General features: G+C 44.8%; 1 protein-coding gene across 2 annotated transcripts; it reads left to right on the top strand.

Moving 5' to 3' along the window:
• Positions 1–1,507: 1,507 nt before the first annotated feature.
• ATP6V1C2 (ATPase H+ transporting V1 subunit C2) lies at positions 1,508–17,450 on the top strand. Of its 2 annotated transcripts, none has more exons than XM_065730701.1 (13): positions 1,508–1,594; positions 2,063–2,221; positions 3,758–3,825; positions 7,059–7,144; positions 10,826–10,920; positions 11,633–11,724; positions 12,744–12,842; positions 13,783–13,851; positions 14,734–14,826; positions 15,533–15,626; positions 15,932–16,029; positions 16,388–16,517; positions 17,231–17,450. In XM_065730701.1, exons 2-13 carry the CDS (start codon positions 2,093–2,095, stop codon positions 17,324–17,326), a joined length of 1,149 nt encoding a protein of 382 aa, XP_065586773.1. In that variant the 5' UTR covers positions 1,508–1,594; positions 2,063–2,092; the 3' UTR covers positions 17,327–17,450. The 2 variants fall into 2 exon arrangements, with proteins under 2 accessions (XP_065586773.1, XP_065586775.1); XM_065730703.1 differs by lacking the exon at positions 1,508–1,594 and adding an exon at positions 1,932–1,950.
• Positions 17,451–18,320: the final 870 nt, after the last annotated feature.

The following is an 18,320-nucleotide window of genomic DNA, read 5'->3' as shown; positions in this document are numbered from 1 at the left end:
AATGGGGGAAAAAAAAATAAAAAGTCAGAATAAAAACATAAAACGTGATAATAGAAAATAGTAAGGCTTTGCTTAGACATAAATATCACTTTTCCTTGATAATTTTTGATTAAAATAATAAATTAAGGAGTGTAATAGTTGTCACTATCATGAAAGAAAACATGGCAAATTATTTCTCATGAGAAAATGAGAATCAAAAGTGATTTTGATTTAGAAAGAAAATGACCTTAACCTTTCTGTTAGCAACCTGATGCAGGAACAGAGCTATCCAAGTCCAAGGCTGTGATTGAGGACATCTCCCATCAGCTGCTTCTTATTTGTATTACTGCTTTGGGGGCTGATGTCATGCATCCCAAGGTTCTGAAGGAACTGGCTGGTGTGGTTGCCAAGCCTCTATCTATCATATTTGAAAAGCTGTGGCTGTCAGGTGAAGTCCATGGTGACTGGAAAAAAAAGGAAACGTCACTCCCATTTTCAAGAAAGGGAGAAAGACAGACCTGGGGAACTATCGGCCCATGAGACTCACCTCTGTGCCTGGTAAGGCCATAGAACAGATCCCCCTAGAAAACACGTTAGGACACAGGTGGGATGAGCAAGTGATCTGAGATAGCCAGCACAGCTTCACTGAAGTCAGACCATACCTGACCAACCTGGTGGCCCTCTGCAACGGTGTGATGGAATTGGTGGACAGAGGAAGAGCAGCTGATGTCATCTGCCTGGACTTGTGCAAGGCTTTTGACATGATCCCACACCTCATCCTTGTCTCAAAGAGAAATGGATTTGAAGGCTGGACTATTAGGTGAATAACAGATTGGTTGGAGGTCATAGCCAAAGGGTTGCTGTCAATGGCTCTATGTGCAGGTGGAGGCCAGCCACAAGTGGCATCCCTCAGGGGTCAGTCTTGAGACCAGTATGTATCAGTGACATAGATGATGGGACTGAGTGCACCCTCAGCAACAGTTGATACTACAGAAGGGAGGGACACCATCCAGCAATGAAAAACTCCCTTCGTTCAGAACACTTGTGGAAAAAAAAAATAAATAAAGGGGAGTGGAGGGGTGGGGGAAACATTCTCTTTGATTTCTTGAGGAACTTCAGTTACATTTAGTACAGAGAAACTCGAGGAGACCCAAAGGAAAATGCACCGTCCTCTGAAGAAAGCGAAACGGAGGAGCACCCACCGCAGCTCGGCGCCCGCCTCCCGCGCGGCCCTGCCCCGGGCCCCGCCCCGAGCGCGGCTTCCCCCGGCCCGGAGCCGGAGCCGCCCGCTGTGCGGGGCCGGGGCGGTCAGGGAGCGGGTGCCGCTCCCCGGGTTTCCCGCTCCGTGCAGCTGGAAGTCAGGCGTGCGGGGCGGGAGGGGGCCGGGGCAGCCTTTGCGTGGAAGAGCCGGAGATCGCTGCGTGTGGACCGCTTCTCGCTGTCCTGCGCTCATCTGTTTGCGTAGCACCAGCGCGGCTGTCACACGTGGATTTGCACCGCCGTTCGCTTTGTGTATGTTGTGCTGCCAGCATCTCTTCTCCTCCTCTCCTTCCTACCCAACCTGGAGATTAGAACACAGGGGAAAGTGAAATTCCAGTGGCATCTCCTGCAGCCTGTAAGTTCAGAAGACTTTCTACATTCTGCTTGCACTTTTGCCCGAGTATTTGAGCGTTGATATTGATCAAGCAGAACTCCTTCATTACCTTCAATTACCTCCTTGTGACTGGAGTCTGCAGCTCCGCAATGAGCCCGGCTGTGGCTGTGGGGACCACAATGAAACCTGGCAACGGGGACTGAACTGTGTGCAGTGCAAAAGGACAGGGAGGGGAGGGAAAGAGGAGGAGAGAGCTTCGGTTCTTCATTCAGAAACTGGATGGAACAACCCTGATAAAGAAGGAACTGCTGCACTCTGTGTGTGACATTGTGGAGAAGGTCATGTTCCATTTCAGACTGAGACAGGAGTGACTCACTGTAATTATGCCTGCAAAAAATCAGTAATCCGCTCCAACTCTGTTGGTTCTTAGGGAAGAACACATTGTACACAATACCTTTTTAGCCTCTTACCTGCTTTGTGTTCCTGCAGTGATCAGGAGTGAAGGAAAAGTACTGGATCATGTCGGAGTTCTGGCTGATTTCTGCCCCAGGAGATAAAACAAACCTGCAGGCATGGGAGAGAATGAACACCGTGACATCCAAATCCAACCTGTCCAGCAACAGCAAGTTCCATATTCCAGACTTAAAGGTAAGCAAGGAGAGGGTTTGGGAATGGGTGACAAAACAACCCCAGCCAGGACTAAGGATTTCTGTGATAAACATGAGATTTATCATTTCAGGGAGCAGAAAAAGGTCGCAACGGGGGCTGAGTTGTGTTCAGTCTACTGAAAATCAATTAGGGAAAGACAGGAGTCCTTTTGCCTGAAGCTGACTTTCACATGGGAAGGATACATGTGTACGGAGTGAAGGTGACTGGTTAAATACAACGTATTGCATCTGCTTCCAATGGCTTCCAATCACAAAAGTCGTATAGCATTGTACATCTAGAATTGGTGATGCACGGGAAGCAGCCCATTATCTAGAAGTACCCCAGTGAGACCACTCAGAGAGCAGACAATCCGATATAATGCACATTCTCTGTCGGAGATGGATGTGTGTATATTCAGCTATATATAAGGCTTTATAAATATACATATGAAGCTTTATAGCCTCATATCAACAGGAAGAGCATTTATTCATGGCTTTTTTTTATAATACATCTTTGCCTTCTTTAATCCTTCTTTTGTAAGATCTGCACTTTATTTCATTTGCATCTATGAAAAGTCTAAATATGCTTCTCTGAAGTCAGTATGCAGTACTTGGTTCCTTGGGGAGCTGCCATCACCCGTCTCTTACAAAGCTACACATGGCACAACCAGGGTCTGGCTTTAGTCCACAAAGATTGTTAAGTTATGGCTTGAGCTGTTCCAGTTATTTAAGGATGCAAGCGAAAGGGGAGTGTGCCCTTTTCTCAAGTGATAACCTACTGAAGTAGCACATGGATGCTGCAGACTGCACATCCACCTGAGAATGTTGTGATTTTATTATCTGTGTGCCACCAGCCCGGTCAGCGCCAGAGTGAGTCCATTAATGTTGGGGGAAATGAAGTATTGACATCATCCGATGATACAGCCAGCTCTTTGTGCACTGCTAACTGTTCTATGTGAGGTTTGGTTCTTCTCCTGTTCTCCTTCTGCCTGACCCTTTGTAATGTTGAGCTGGCAACGTCACAAGAAAAAGCTTGGCAATATATTGCAATACCATAAACATGGAACTGTGACTGTGACAGTCATGCAAAAAGCAGATGTCAGTCCTGGGGGAGATGGTATTGTGAGAGGCTTAGTCTTTGGCAATGGGGAAGAATGCAGAGACCCTCTTTTGAATACACTCTGCTTCTCTTGGTTCCCTCGGTACATTAGATTTGTTTTATGCATATGCTGTGTGCGTTTCTGCTCATTCTTTTGTCATATAAAAGTCTATGCTACTCTGTGGTTCAGGAATGAAAACAGGAAGGAAAGCATTGACATGTGATCTTGAGACAACATACACACTTTTTCCTTTATTGGAAAAGGCTTTTTGTGCCTGGGTCTCAAGAAAAGGAATTGCTTTATAGTGAATAATATATATTCATCTATAGTGAATAATGTTCTGCAAAACTGTTGAATTCACAGATCAAAGTCCCTAGGACTGCTGACAGAAGTCTTGGGCATACAGATCTCTTACCTGCTTCTCATCTCTTGTACAGGTGGGGACACTGGATGCTCTCGTTGGTCTGTCAGATGAGTTGGGCAAACTTGATAGCTTTGCTGAAAGGTAAGATAGATCTTATTTAGTACCTACAGATGAGAAACAGACATTGTTTTTATGGGATGGTGCGTCCTTGAATTCACCTTGGTCTGAGTTGTTCTAACCCAGACTACAACTGGTCTGAAGTGGATGGGTTTGTGTCATAGTTTAGCCCTTGTGTCAGTTGTCACAGAGTTATTACAAGGAAGGGACCATTCCTTAAAGCCTGGCTGAATGGAGCCAGTGGCAGTTCTGTCTGAACAGTGATGTCTGGGTGTCTGTTCTCAAGGAAAGCTGTTCTCAAAGGGAAACAGCTGAGATTTTTTTGCACTCCTTTTAAAGAACAACTTCCCCCTCCATCGAGAAACTCAAATGAATAAAACAGTATTTAGAGAGTACGAAGCCCTCCCTGCTCTCCCCACTTTTCTTTTACCCGGAATATTTCTCTTGAGATTTTTAACCAGATACAAGAGTTATAAAGAATAGATTCTTTGGAATGAATTTGGGTACTCTTCCTTTCGGACTGCTAAACTCCTGGAAGGCTACAGGATTGACTGGCACTGTGTCAAACCCATTTATGCAGGGAGACTCACATGATCTCCTTGGGGATCACTGCCAAGTTTGCCTTCTAGGCCAAGCTGACCTGAGTGGACAAAGGATAATAGAGTACAGAATGCTAAGGAAATGATGGGTTTTAGGATACTTTATGGCACAAAGTAGTCTTTACTGATGAAACTTTATATTGCTTTGGATGCAAACCTTGCATACAGCTGTGGCCACGTCGGCTTTGGGGCTTTTTGCCTTTTCTCCCCTAGCCAGGACTAGTGAGGAGCTGCCTGTTTGAAAGTGCTTTGTGCTTTCATAGATTTTGTTTGGTGGGTGCAATCACATATGGAGATCATGATATAAGCTGTTCAAACCTGTGTTAGGCAGTTTGCAGAAATGTTAGTCTGCCAGGATACGTTTCTCCCTAGCATAGTTTTCTGACTTTACCACAGTGGAGCTGAAATAGGATGCTTACATCTGGTCACTGGGTTGCACACAATGTTGGTTTTTTGAGAATTGCTTTTTCAGAATATTTAGCAGGACAGAGCAGCTTAATACTTAATTAAATCAATAAAACCTTCTCTATTGTGACTCTCCCCCTCTGGTAGGGAAAACGGCCCTTTGGGGGAGTCTTTGTAAATGTGTTCACTCCTCTAGTTCATTCAGCAGATTGTTCGTGCTGGAGTGAAAAGGGAAAGGGAGAAAGTCTGGGACAAAATAGTGCCAGTGGTGTCTATGTATTCTAGTGCAAAGGTGGAAAGCTACTTAGGGCAGCAGCTAGCCAAGCAACTGAGAGATCTGAAGGTTGCAGGAACCATGCAGAAGTGATTTTCAGAAGGGTTTGACTAATTCCCACTTCTTCAAAGCCTGCTGTGGGGTCCATGTAAGATCACAGGGGGAAGTTTTAGGTGACATGTTCCCACTGTTACCTTTGTCTTAACAAGATAGTACATAGTTCCTTGTTCAAGCTGAATGCCCCTTTACTCCGCTTATTGTTCTGTTAATGCCAGCAGTGGCACTTAAATATGACACGTGTGCACTGAGCAAAAGAGTCAGTGAGATTTTTACACAGTGAGCTGTTGGGTAAGGACTCATCCTAGTTGTGTTCTTTATAGAGCTAACTGATCAGGAAGGATCCATGAGATTTAAAACTAAGGAAAGTGTGTTTAAAATAAGAAAAATGAGTTAGAGGAGTGTAGTAGCAAAGAGTAATCAATAAAAATGAATCAGAACTACATAATTTTGTGTTAAATAAATGTCCAAGATTTTAAGTATGTAATTGGAATTCAAGGGTTAAAGTGCCAAACACTTGTACTTAGCCAAAGAAAACAGCATTTGGAGAGTTCAAGCCTGTTCAAATGACCTGAGCATTTACATTCCTGCTCCTCTGAGGCAGCTACCTGCTGTATTGTTGCTAGATAAACAGGACTGCCAATAAAGGCAGTACAAACCTGTCAGCGCTGCCTCCTGCCAGGACAGCAGAGAAGGGGCAAGAGTTTGCAGGATCTATTGTTTCCATGTACTTTTATTATTTATTTACACAGGGAGGTGGAGTATTTTTCCATGTCGCTGTGGGGTAATGTGGTGCTCTCTAAAGCTGGCGTTCCCCTCCGTCACTCCTACCTGAGCACTCTCCAGATCCCATGTCTGCAGGGTGTTGTGCAGAGGCTGGAGATTGCAGGGTTCTGCTGCCTGCCCCCTCTGGGAGTGACGGTTAATATACAGTATCACCTAAAAACTGTTTGCCTTTTTTTTTTTTTTTTAATTAAGCAATGATGTTGCAAGGCTTTCACAAGCAAAATCTGAAAGAGCAGAGAGTATATACTGGTTACACCTGCACTCTACCCCTCAGCATGAGTGTGAGCAAAATGTGGACTCTTTAGTAAGGTTTGTTGTGGCAGGAGAAGGGGAAATGGTTTCAAACTAAAACAGGGGATTTAGACTGTTTAAAAGGAAAAAGCTTTCTACAATAAGGGATATGAAGCACTGGCACAGGTTGCTCAGAGAAGTGGTGAATACCCCATCCCTGGAGACACCCAAGGTCAGGCTGGTCAGGGCTCTGAGCATCTGATGGAGCTGTGGGTGTCCCTCATCATTGCACGGGAGTTTGACCAGCTGGTCTTTAAGGGATCCTTCCAACTTAGTACTAGTCTATGAAAATGCTGTTCTCCACCAGCATCTGCAGCCCAACAGTGAAAACATGTGTAGCCCTTAGAGGGATGTGAATTGGGGTGAGATTCCTCACTGGGTATGGCACAGCTGTATTTAGTGCACCAAACCTAGACTCTGAACTGTTCCTGTCTGGTGTCGTAAGAACAACTGCAAAGGTTTGTTTATCTTCAACCAGGGTTAGCCTGGACTGTTCTGTGTGTAGCCTCTTGTCCCTCCATCACTTCTGGAACGTGAACACAGGTTTCTTGTCTTCTGGTTTCTGCAATGATTGCCATGAAATACAGTGTGCAGAAGACAGAATTGATATCTTTTGGGAGCCTTGAGCTCTGGGGAGATGATATTACCTCTGTGTTTTCAGAAACCAGCATATTGTAGTTCTGCTGTATGCAATAGGTTGTTTATTGTCTTTGTGATTGCAAATTTACCTGCCTTGCTTCACGAGTGTTTTCTTTGAGTATCTCCATGTTTATCAGATCACTGTAGTATCTGTTTTATATATGTATTGTTTCTTTACTAACAAAGCTTCTCTTGTTACACCCAAGCGTAATCAAGAAAATTGTCCAGTATATAGGAGAAGTTATGGAGGACTCCAAAGATAAAGTCCAGGAAAATCTTCTGGCCAATGGAGGTAGGTACTTTGAATGTGGATTTGTTAATGCATTGATGTTGCCTGTATTTGTTTCAGAATATGAACATTCAGAATTGAAACACTCATCCATTAGAGAGGACAACCATCAGGAATATTTTCTAAGAGCACATCTAGCCACATTCCATTTTTTCCAGAGTTAATAGAAACTTTATACAGTTCCAGCTTTGCTTCCAGGACAATATTTAGTGTCTGGCATTCTTTTGTGGAAGAAGTATTTCCAGCACCAGCGCTGAGGATTTAAGAGGAAACAAGGAGACATTCCTAAAATGACCTAGCACTTCTTTGTGGCCTCCATGGGCTGGATCCATGTACAGGCAGCTAAATTGTGTTCGAGAAGTCTGCATAGAATTGATCAGTGCTGCATTTGTGTTTTGCTTTCCTTTCTGCAGTGCTGTGACAGATGCTGTGCTCTGTCAGATGTGGTTTTCTAACATTGCAGGTGGACATAGGGGGCAACAATTCATTTCCTGGGGAGTTATGAGTTGGCCATGAGCAGCAAGATCAGAAACACTGTGTTACAGTCAGTGTTGCAGTAACAGCCAAAGTCTGGGGAGTTTCCTGCTTTGCTAGCTTGGCATACGTACTTCCTCTGTCAGTGGAGCTGTGGTGCTGTTCTACAGCTGGTAGGCAGCGAGGCCTTGCAGGCCAGTGCAATCAGCAGTATGTGAGATCTTCATTGTGAGAGCAGAGCCCTGCCACTGCCCTGTCCATACTCTGCTTCCTTAGGGGAGCCAGGCTGCACTCACAGGGTCATACCAGAGGCTGCCAGGACTTGCACATGTTGCTTCCATTACAGATAACTTCTCTTTGGTTTGCCATGTGATGTCCTGCTCTGGCTGGCAGCAGAGAAGAGCAGGCAGTGACAGCAGGGATACTTCTGACACAGTGAAGGGTCGGTGGAGCCCCCTAGTTAGAACACAGAATATCCCAACTGGGAGAGACCCACAAGGATCATTAAGTGCAACCCATGGCTCTGCACTTGACCACCCAAAATCAAACCCTATGTCTGAGAGTTGTGTCTAAACACTCCTTGAACTCCAGCACTTGGGGCCGTGCCCACTGCAGTGGGAAGCCTGTGCCATGCCCACCACCCTCTGGTATGGAGCCTTTCCCTGACCCCCAGCTGCCCCTCCCCAGCACAGCTCCATGCCGTTCCCTTGGGCCCTGTCACTGTCACACAGAGCTCAGTGCTGCCCCTCCGCTCCCTGTGAGGAGCTGCAGCCATCAGGCCTCTCCTCAGCCTGCAATGCTCTGGGCTGAGCACGTGGAGGTGCCTCAGCTGCTCCCCACACACCTTGCCCTCCAGACCCTTCCCCATCTTGGTCTGGGAAGCTGTCCTCCGTGCATGAAATAAGACTGGCATTTGATGTGTGCAACTAATGTCCAAGTACAATAATCCTACTTACTTATGTTCCAGGGCTAAAGGATAAAATGAAATGCCTAAAAAGTATGTTGAGGATTGCTGATTGCCGTGTTACTACAAGCATGCATTTGGGTGTAGTAGTGCTAGAAACAAGTTTTGGTCTGGTTGTAGAGATACAGTGATCACGTTACGATGGATTTCTCAAGTAACAACCTCGTAGCTTGATCACGTTATCCCTATGACTTGAGAAACAACAGGTTGAACTTATTTCCTTTGCTTCCTCTTTTTACGCTCTTTTCCTTTCGTGTCAGCTCTGCATGTGTTGTAATAGAAGGATATGGAAGTTTCTTGTATATGCTACTTATTTTGGTCCTTTGGTCATCCAAAGGAATCACTGCTAACTAAGGCTTTTGTAAGATTATTGATTGCATCTTAAAAATGTTAATTTTAATATGAATATGTATATATAAATATTTTTAGGATTGCCCTGTTGCAATCCAGTATTATTCCTCACAAGCAGCAGCAACACTGAATTCTTCCTCCTTCCCTTTTTGGATGGCAAAAGGACCCTAAAGCTGAATGAAGGTCATGAAATGAGAAACAAGATTGTAAGACATGATTTCTTGCTGCATAGTCCCATTTCAGGCTATTAGACCATGCACACTGAGGTTTTTACTTACAAATGTTCTGGTTTTTGCTCAATTGTATAAATTCCTGGCAGCAGTTTGCTCCACCAGCCAATTGAATTGTTGGCTGTGTCTAGCAATTGTCTGCTTAGAATTGTGTGAAGGAGAACTGCAAGCATCAGCAAATACAGCCCTTTGAGTTAGATGAATATACTTACTGCATGCTGGTGGCCGATAGCTGGAAGCAGCCGTGTGGAGATGCCCCTCTTATAGAAGGAAAACTTGTATTTGTGTACACTGGGAACTTTATTATAGCACAGTAGCAGGAAATGCTTTCTTGCTTATGACAGCATCAAAAATGTGAAGTGTAATTAAAGATCTTTTTAAATGTTTAGACCAAATTCTGTTCCTTTGTAGTAATGTGGACCCAAAATGACTTTTAAAATCTGTTAAGTCTCGGAATAACTCCATTCTCTGCAATAAACTCAAAACTGAAATGAACAGAAAAGCAAAATGAGAAGCAAAACTGTTCTGAAGAATTAAGTGTTTTGTAGGGGATGTAGTTTAAATTCCTGCTTAGAGCTGGGTTAGTGCAGCAGAGCTAGGAAGTGTTCAGCCTGTGGGATTCCTGGGCTGCTGAGGAGGAGGCATCCCTCCTGGATGGCAGCAAGGAGAGGCAGTGTAGAAGAGAAGGGACTTGGGAGCGTGGCTGGGGAGTACACTTGTGAAATGGGTTGAAGACTCATGCTGTGCTTAACTGCTGAACAGCTGGGTTCTGCTGAGATTGGAGGAATGTGAGGATAAGAGCGGCACAGAAACTTCTGTATCTCCGCAGTTGTAGATATATCAATGATTGTCTTTAAAGGGCTTATGAATACTCTATTGCTCTGCGCAGCCCAGCAATACCATACTCTTTTTGGGTCTCACTCTCATTAAAGTTAGCAAAGCCTAAGCAGGAGCACTTTGAAGAGAGGCAGCAGGATGAAACCCCTGTGCCAGCACCACCCAAGGACGGGGCATGCAGCAGCCATGTGACAGCTGGTGCTCCTGCTGCAGCTCCTGCTGCAGCTTTGCCCCATTTCCCACATGCTCCTTGTGCTGGAGAGTTTGCTGCTTCCTGATCACATATTGGCAGGAAGGGCTGAATCTGTGCACTGAATGTGAGGGAGCTTTGCACAACTGTGGCTTTCAGAGAGAGGGAGAACATGGTCATGCCAGTGTTTTCTGCTTTCTGTTCAGTTTATCCCTTGATAAGAAGTTGCCTTCCTCCTTTCATAAGACTTTCCATGCTTTGGAAATCTAATAGGGTAAACTGACTCTGTTATGGGTTGAAAGATGCCCATGGAAAGGATAGTGCTCCCCTGGCAGGGTGTTTGATGTCACAGAAGGCAGGGTGGTCACCCCATGGTAACTTCTCACATATTCTCCATCCTGCCTGTCTGGAAAGAAGCCCACCTGCAGCAAACAGCATATCTGTTTCAACTTTTTCACTTTGGGGGTGCTTAGATTGAGCATTTAATTTGTGCAGGTTTGATCTAGATTGAATTTGTATGAGAATCCAGAGGTGGGCTAACCAGAGTTCTGCATAGGGTATAGCTGGGGGCTGCCCCCCCAGCTTTGAGCTGCCATCATGTCAGCTGTCTGCTTTAACACATTTCTTTGTATTTTCAGTTGACCTAATTAGCTACTTGACCCGGTTTGAGTGGGACATGGCCAAATATCCCATAAAGCAGCCACTGAAGAATATATCAGAAGCATTAGCAAAGGTAAACTGTGCAGCAGGTCGTAAGAAGATCTCAGAATGGGGAATCATGTCTTTTGGCAGTTTTTGGTCTCTCCTGTCACAGCACATCAGTGAGAGTTCTGCCTTTGATTTGGGCAGGAGCACGTTCAGAAACTCACTGTACTGCAGCAGTGTGTACTGATTTATTTTAGTTTCTACCATAATAACACTGAGATATATCTATTTATCTGTATCTATATAGAGATACACAAGCCTATTCATTCCATAAATATATGGACCTTAGTCAGATTTATCAGACTGCATTGATATGCTCTGCATTTTAATACTCTTCATTGTAACATTTTATTGTTTGTATGTACTGCAATGTTATTCTAATTGTTGAGATTTTCTTGTGAAATCTTTGGCCTACATTACGTCCAACACATTGCAAGTTGGATGAATTATTTGCACTGGAGCCTGTTCAGGAAGGAATGAACTGTTGTTCAATGCATATAGCAAATGAAATACACAGCAACAGCTAACCAAGTCCTTCTTGCTGCAGGGACAGTTGACCGTGACTGGGCAGTTCTGTGGAGCTCAGAACTGAAGTGGGCTCCCTCTTGGCTATGTTCAGATGGTTCTAGGAGGGGATGACAGCTGTGTTATCTCTCCGCAGTGCAGAGGAAGGAGGAGGAAGGTGAGGATGATGCCTCAAGCAATTTCTCAATTCACTTTTTTTTACTTTTTTTTTTTAGCAAGTTACTCAGATAGAAGCAGACCTAAAGACCCGATCAGCTGCATACAACAACATTAAGGGAAATTTGCAAAGCCTGGAGAAAAAAACTGTGTAAGTACAGCGTGTGCCTGTGGAGCTCTGGAATGCTGCATGGCTGAGGTGAGAGCAGCCCATGCCACATCCACTCTGTGCAGTGAACTGTGTATGCTGTGATGGGCACAAAGTACGTGCCTGACTGTGGGGCACACTGAGCGTCCAGAGGTGAAAGGGAAATGAAGGGAGAAACTGGTGTGAGCAGTATGTCTTAAAATCAACTCAGGGGAGACTGCGGTACCTACTGTGACTTTATTAGCAGTGGGAGGACAAGGTGTTGGGAAAGAGTCAAAACCAAATGCCAATGTATTGCTCTGATGAGATTTTAGGAAGTCAGAAATTAGATCAGCTGCATCATCCAGTAGATTCCTTTGCAACATAGAGCTGCTTTCTTTGGGAGCTGTGCAAATGCTTTTCAGAAAGCCAGTTTTACAATAGTCCAGGCAAAAGCATTTCTTTTCCTTCTCTGCTGTGCCTACCTCACCAGCATCCCATTTTCATTTTGCTTTTGTTCTGTTCTGCTGGTCCAGGCAGTACTTCCTCAGACCTTCCAAATATTCTCTCTACCATCTTCAATTGCTCATGATCTTAGTAGCTATGTGCTGCTACCTGGATTTTCGTGCTATCAACTCTGTTAACCTGGATTTTCTCTAGAGCATCACAGGGAAAAATAGTCAGTTCCAGTAAGCAGTAAATTTAGAGCAGCTTAGAAGATATAGTGCAAGCATTCATTCCACTCTTGCTTATATGCCACTCTTCTGTACTCAGTCCCCTTGCTCAGGCAGCCTATGTGGAGAGGTACTCTTTGCTCAAGAGAGGTACTCAAAAGAGCTCAGAGCCCACTCCAACATGGAGTGTTTTTAATTGCAATAAATGGCCTTTTTAGAAATGCAGCTGTGTCCTTCGGCCACCTAGTGACCTGTGTTTTCAACTTTAGTATTCACTGTTGGCAGTCATATCTATAGCACGATGGCCCTGGTGCGCTGCTGCTGGGTTCCTGTTAATGCCATTTTTTCTCTTTGTCTTATTTGCTTTAGGGGAAACTTGCTGACTCGGACCCTCGCAGACATTGTGCATAAAGAAGACTTTGTTCTGAATTCTGAGTACCTGATCACACTGCTAGTCGTGGTGCCAAAGTAAGGCGATGGCGTGTGCACACACTCGGGTGTGATGTTGAGTTTGCAGGCACTACTGGATCAGGTGGGGCAGCTGATCCGTGCTCCATCTGGGGAACAGACTGCTCCAAGCTCAGAACAGGACAGAAGTGGGATGTAGGTGTGTAAGTGTTACAGAACAGGTTCTCCAACAGCCTCCTGGGTTGGAGTTAAAAAAACCAAAACTAGCAACACGGAAGAACAGATTTGCACTGGAGCTGAGACAGTTTATAGAAGGAATCAGACCTGTCATACTCACAAGGGCTCTGCTGGTCACGTATTTATAAGTACCTACATATAGGATAATTGCCATGAAGGTACAAGGTATCCTTCCTTCTGAAAGCCTACACAAAACTTGTCCTCTCAGTGCAGCACTATCCCAACCCGCACATGCAGTACCATCACTTTTCTGTCTGTGAGGAACATGTTACAAAAAGCTATTCTAGGTAAGTTTATTGAATTTATTACCAACATATTCCTTTGGGTTCCCTCAATAAATATGACTCACTTTGCAAATTTACCCTTCCCTTGGCCCCATTCTCCCAGTGCTGGTACTTGCCATGTTCCCAGTATTGCACCACGTCAGCACTGGACCATGAGACACTTGTGTGGAGCTCTTGGAACACAGGACGCATGGCAGCCTGAACATGGAAACCAGAAGCCTCAATCTTCCCACCTCCAGCTTCCTGCTTCCCACTTCCTCATCCCAAGACCCAGCGTGAGGGAGGACTGAGGATGATGTGTTTGGAAGCTCCTCTCTAGCTAGTGACTTGGACAGGAAAGGACAGAAGAGGCTTTGCTACCACATAACCCAGTGCGAAGAGCTCCCACCCTAAGCAATTAGCTTCATTATTTTTATCAACACATTCTCTTTCTGGTATACTGCATTTATTTACTCCGCTTTCCTTTGTGTTGCTCAAAGGTCAAGCTACATACAGTGGCAGAAGACCTATGAATCCCTGTCTGATATGGTAGTGCCTCGCTCCACCAAGTAAGTGACATCCCCAGTTAAGGTCCCTGCCGGCTGCCATATCTCTGGCCGTATCCCTGCCATATCTCAATCACTCAGATTGCTCAAGAATCACGTGACTAATACATAGGCTCCATGTTAACGTACAGATTTGCCCATTCTCCCTTGGGATTAGAAATTATTCAGTTGCAGGAAAGTACAGATGGAAGCCACAGTCACTTTTTTTTCCCTACAGTTAACTTGTTCCCTTTCCCAGTAAGCTTGTTCTTTCTACTCTCTGTGATCAGATGAACAGCAAACCAGGGCCATTGCTTGTGTTAGAAAGATAAGAGCTTGCTACAGTAATCAAGGTGTAATCCAGATATACAGTCATGTACAACTTTATGAAAGCTCCTTTTAAAAACGTAAATCAATCACTTTACCTGTTTTCTGCAGTAAGGCAGGATAATTCAGTGTGCTGCCCTTTGCATGACCGTACACCATATTAACACCTTGAGTGAAAAAATCCTTACAAGGAATTAAATATTCCTCTGCTCAGCTCAAGGCAGGTGTGGTGTCCAGCCCAGGGTGTAAGAGGTGATAGTCATGTTATCTGAAATGGAGGAAGCAGAAAGCACAGAGGGAGGGAAGCTTTGTGCAGCTGCCTGTCTTAAAAACATGTGTGTGTAAGCAGAGGAACGTATTAGGAAACAGAAAAAAAAAGTAGGTGTGTAAGCAGGTGTTTGCATCAGAGACACTGTGGTTGGTGCCATTGAAGCCTTTGTTCCCCATTTGAGTCACATCGGTCTTGGAAAGCGAGGTACTGTTCAGATTCATAAATGAAAGAACTGCAAAAGGGAAAGGTGAAGTGAACGTGAGAGATTTGCTGTGTCAAATCACAGCGGGGGTTTTTCCCTCCCACAGAATGATTGCTGAGGATGCTGAGGGAGGACTCTTTACAGTTACACTATTTAGAAAAGTGATGGATGACTTCAAGGCAAAAGCCAGAGAGAACAGGTAAGCAGTCACGCTTTGCGAGGAATCCAGGAACTGTTCTTCCTGCTCTCGTGCAATAGGCAGCAGGATGTTTGCTTTCTGGAGGTGACTTCAGCTCCCACCCTGCAGATACTTTAAATGGCTCAATGGCCAGCAGCTTCAAAATATCTCCTGGAATGGGTCCAGAGGGGGGCCACTAGGATGAGCAGAAGGGTGGAGCACCTCTCCTATGAAGAAAGGTTGAGGGATCTGGGCTTATATAGCCTGGAGAAGAGTTGGCTCTGGAGAGACCTCACTGTGGCCTTCCAGTACTTGAAGGGAGCGTATCAACAGGAGGGGGAACAACTGTTTACATGGGTTGATAGTAACAGGACAAGGGGCAGTGGTTTTTAACTAAGACAGAAGATCTGGGTTAGATGTTAGGAGGAAAGTTCTTCACTCAGAGGTGGTGATGCACTGGAACAGGTTGCCCAGAGAGGTGTGGATGCCCCGTCCCTGGAGGCGCTCAAGGCCAGGCTGGATGTGGCTCTGGGCAGCCTGCTCTCGTGGTTGGTGACCCTGCACATAGCATGGGGATTGGAACGATGATCTGTGAGGTCCTTTTCAACCCAGGCCATTCTGTGATTCTGCAGTCCCCATCTTAAGTCTTTCTTCAGAGGCAAAAAAGCAATGACAGCGCACACTGCTTGGACTATGGCTTGTGAGAGCAAATGTCATTCAATTGTAGGTTCATGGTTCGAGAGTTTTATTTTGATGAGAAGGAATTGAAATGTGAAAAGGAAGAGCTGATGAAGCTCGCTTCTGATAAGAAACAGCAGTATGTAAGTAACACATCAAGTTGGTGGCTTCTATTCTTAGACAGCCTTTGCTACCTGCCTCTAAGGATCTCACTTAGAAATGGCTTTATGATCCCAGTAGATTCCTATGAGCTCCATCTAGCACTGAAAATTGAGGCGTGGGATGGATAACACTATTTGCCCAAGGTCACTCAAGTTGCTGACGTACTAAGTGACAACGAGCTGCCTGAGAATTAACTCAGCAGCCCACGATGCCTTCAATGGCACTAGTGATGGAGCCAATTCGCACAGCAAAGGGGATCACAGCTCTGATGCATCTGTTCTCATAGGGCCCGTTACTGCGCTGGCTGAAAGTGAACTTCAGCGAAGCATTTGTAGCTTGGATTCACGTGAAAGCCTTGAGAGTTTTTGTTGAATCCGTCCTGAGGTAAGTGGGTATGCATGCAGTGCTGGCAGACATTCCCATCGGAAAGTACCTTTCTTCACGGGGGAAGCATCCCCTACACACAGATCCAGGAGCTCAGAGATGATACAGATGGCTACAAACGGGTGACATAGAAAGCTGATGAGTGGGCTCTTTGGGGTCACTTACAGGAAAGAGGATGGTGCTTAGTTCCTCTACAGCTTCAAAATGAAAGTGCTTTCAGAGAAGAAGGCAGTGCAGCACAGCTGGGGCCATGCACTATGTGAACTATCCACCAGGGAACGCGCCAGGAGGTTGAAGAGGAAGGGCAGGAATGGAAAAGACCCCTGGAAAAGGATGGGGTATTTTGCTGTGTTTGCAGGTATGGCCTTCCAGTGAATTTCCAAGCAATGCTGCTGCAGCCAAATAGGAGGTCTGTAAAACGCCTGCGAGATGTCCTAAACGTGGCCTTCAAGCATCTGGATGAAGTTGCAGCAGCAAGCATAATGGATGTACGTATTTGGAATACAAGCGGCACGTACTGTAGCTTGTCCCAGTTCAGTCCAGTTGAACACTTTTTGCGGTGCAGGGGTTGGAGCAAACACCTCAGTGCACCTCACAGTGCTGTGATCCCTGGATGCAGCTCTAATCTCTGGCGGTTACGGAAAGGATTAGAGTATTGGGTAGGGTCAGGTTATCATGGAGAGTTGCAATCCTTACAGTTGCAGTTGAAGCATCTGATGCTTACGCAGTTACTGGCCTGAAACAGGTGTGCTTGGTTGTAGCAGTTCTTCCAGGTAAGCTTCAAGTCCTCTGCAAACGTTCAGCTCAATGCCAACAAAGAACTGGTGTAAAACAAATGCTAGGACTGAAACCTCCCTCCTCTGTACAGGGCTGTCACTGACTGAACGTCTCAGAGCAACACCTGCTCTCCAGCTCCTGAGCACACCATTTAGGGTAAAACAAGAGGGAGTTTAAAACTGCCTAAAACCAGGCAAGCAAAAGATTCCCAGTGCAGAAGTCAGGAAAAAAATGGAAATATCAGTACTGTGTTAAGACAGCCTACCAAAACCACCAAGCAAAAACTAGATTCTCTGAAGATTGCGTGTTAAGCACAGCAAGTACAAGATTGCATTCCACCTGAGCAAAGCATACACCATCTGCTTTAGGCTGGAGCAGCTCAACACTTCTACTGATACTGAAGTCATGTTGTTTCCTTTTGCAGCCTGGCATTGACATCCCTGGTTTACAACTGAGTAATCAGGAATACTATCCTTACGTCTATTTCAAGATCGACCTCAGTCTTCTCGATGGCAGTTAAGAAAAACCAACCAACTGTTGCATCTATTAATTTTCAAGACCTTAGTGTTACAGCGTATGAATCTGCAGCTGCTTAAAGTCAAATTCAAATGCTGATGAATAAGATTTTCCTGACACTCAGTAATTTTTTAATCAGTAATTTTTTAAGTGACTTCAAATGTCTTTAGCTAATAGCATTATAAAAACGTATTTCCGAGGCAGGTGATACTATGGTAGTATTTATTATTTTTTGGTAAGTTACAAAGAAGGAATCTCAATTGGACTTAAAATTAAACAATTTTGTGGCTAATCTTTGGTGTGTGGGCTAATGTTTCTACTAGTTGTACAGTACCAGTTTTGTGACAACACAAATTTGAATCAGGAAAAAAAAAAAGAGAATCAGAAATCAAAGCAGAGCCTGAAGGCTTTCATTTGATTCCTTGAATTTAAGCATCTTAAGAAGAGCTCCAAAGACTGACTAGGAATGACCTGTGGCTCCAAGCACTTGCAAGTTCAGTTTGTGCCAAGACACTTCAGTCAGAACACATTTGTTAGAAGAGCTGGAACAACACAGAATTGAAGTAGCTTTCCTGCACCACATCAGTGGTTGGGCTGTTATTACACTGCTCCACAGCCCACTCCTGTGCAAGGCAACCTCTTCCAGAGAGCACTACATGATCTATATCCATTTTAAGTTATTTCTTGAAGAGAGGGGAACTTTTAGTTTCTTCATTCCTTACTCAGAATGAAACTGACCACGTGAGGGTCACTCCAGTAGACACTGATACACGAGACATGGAGAGGAACAGAAGGCTATGGTGTTTTATTAAAAAAGAGCACAGCTGTCTACACTCCCATCTCTGCTCCCTCGTCAAAGGAAACTGCAATTTCATATCAAAACAAAGTCAGATGGAAAAAGAAATACCAGATCTGATCTGCCAGAGACAGCACTTTGGCTTTTTACTATTAGCACCTAGAAAAAGTCATGGCCTAAAAAGTGGGGATTAGTTTCATGG

This window comes from Cyrtonyx montezumae, unplaced genomic scaffold (assembly GCF_038088225.1).
Source record: "Cyrtonyx montezumae isolate F1298 unplaced genomic scaffold, pur_monq_1.0 scaffold_13, whole genome shotgun sequence".
Classification (NCBI taxonomy): domain Eukaryota; kingdom Metazoa; phylum Chordata; class Aves; order Galliformes; family Odontophoridae; genus Cyrtonyx; species Cyrtonyx montezumae.
The sequence above is the reverse complement of the archived record's forward strand: the minus strand, read 5'-3'. Positions and strand labels throughout refer to the sequence as shown.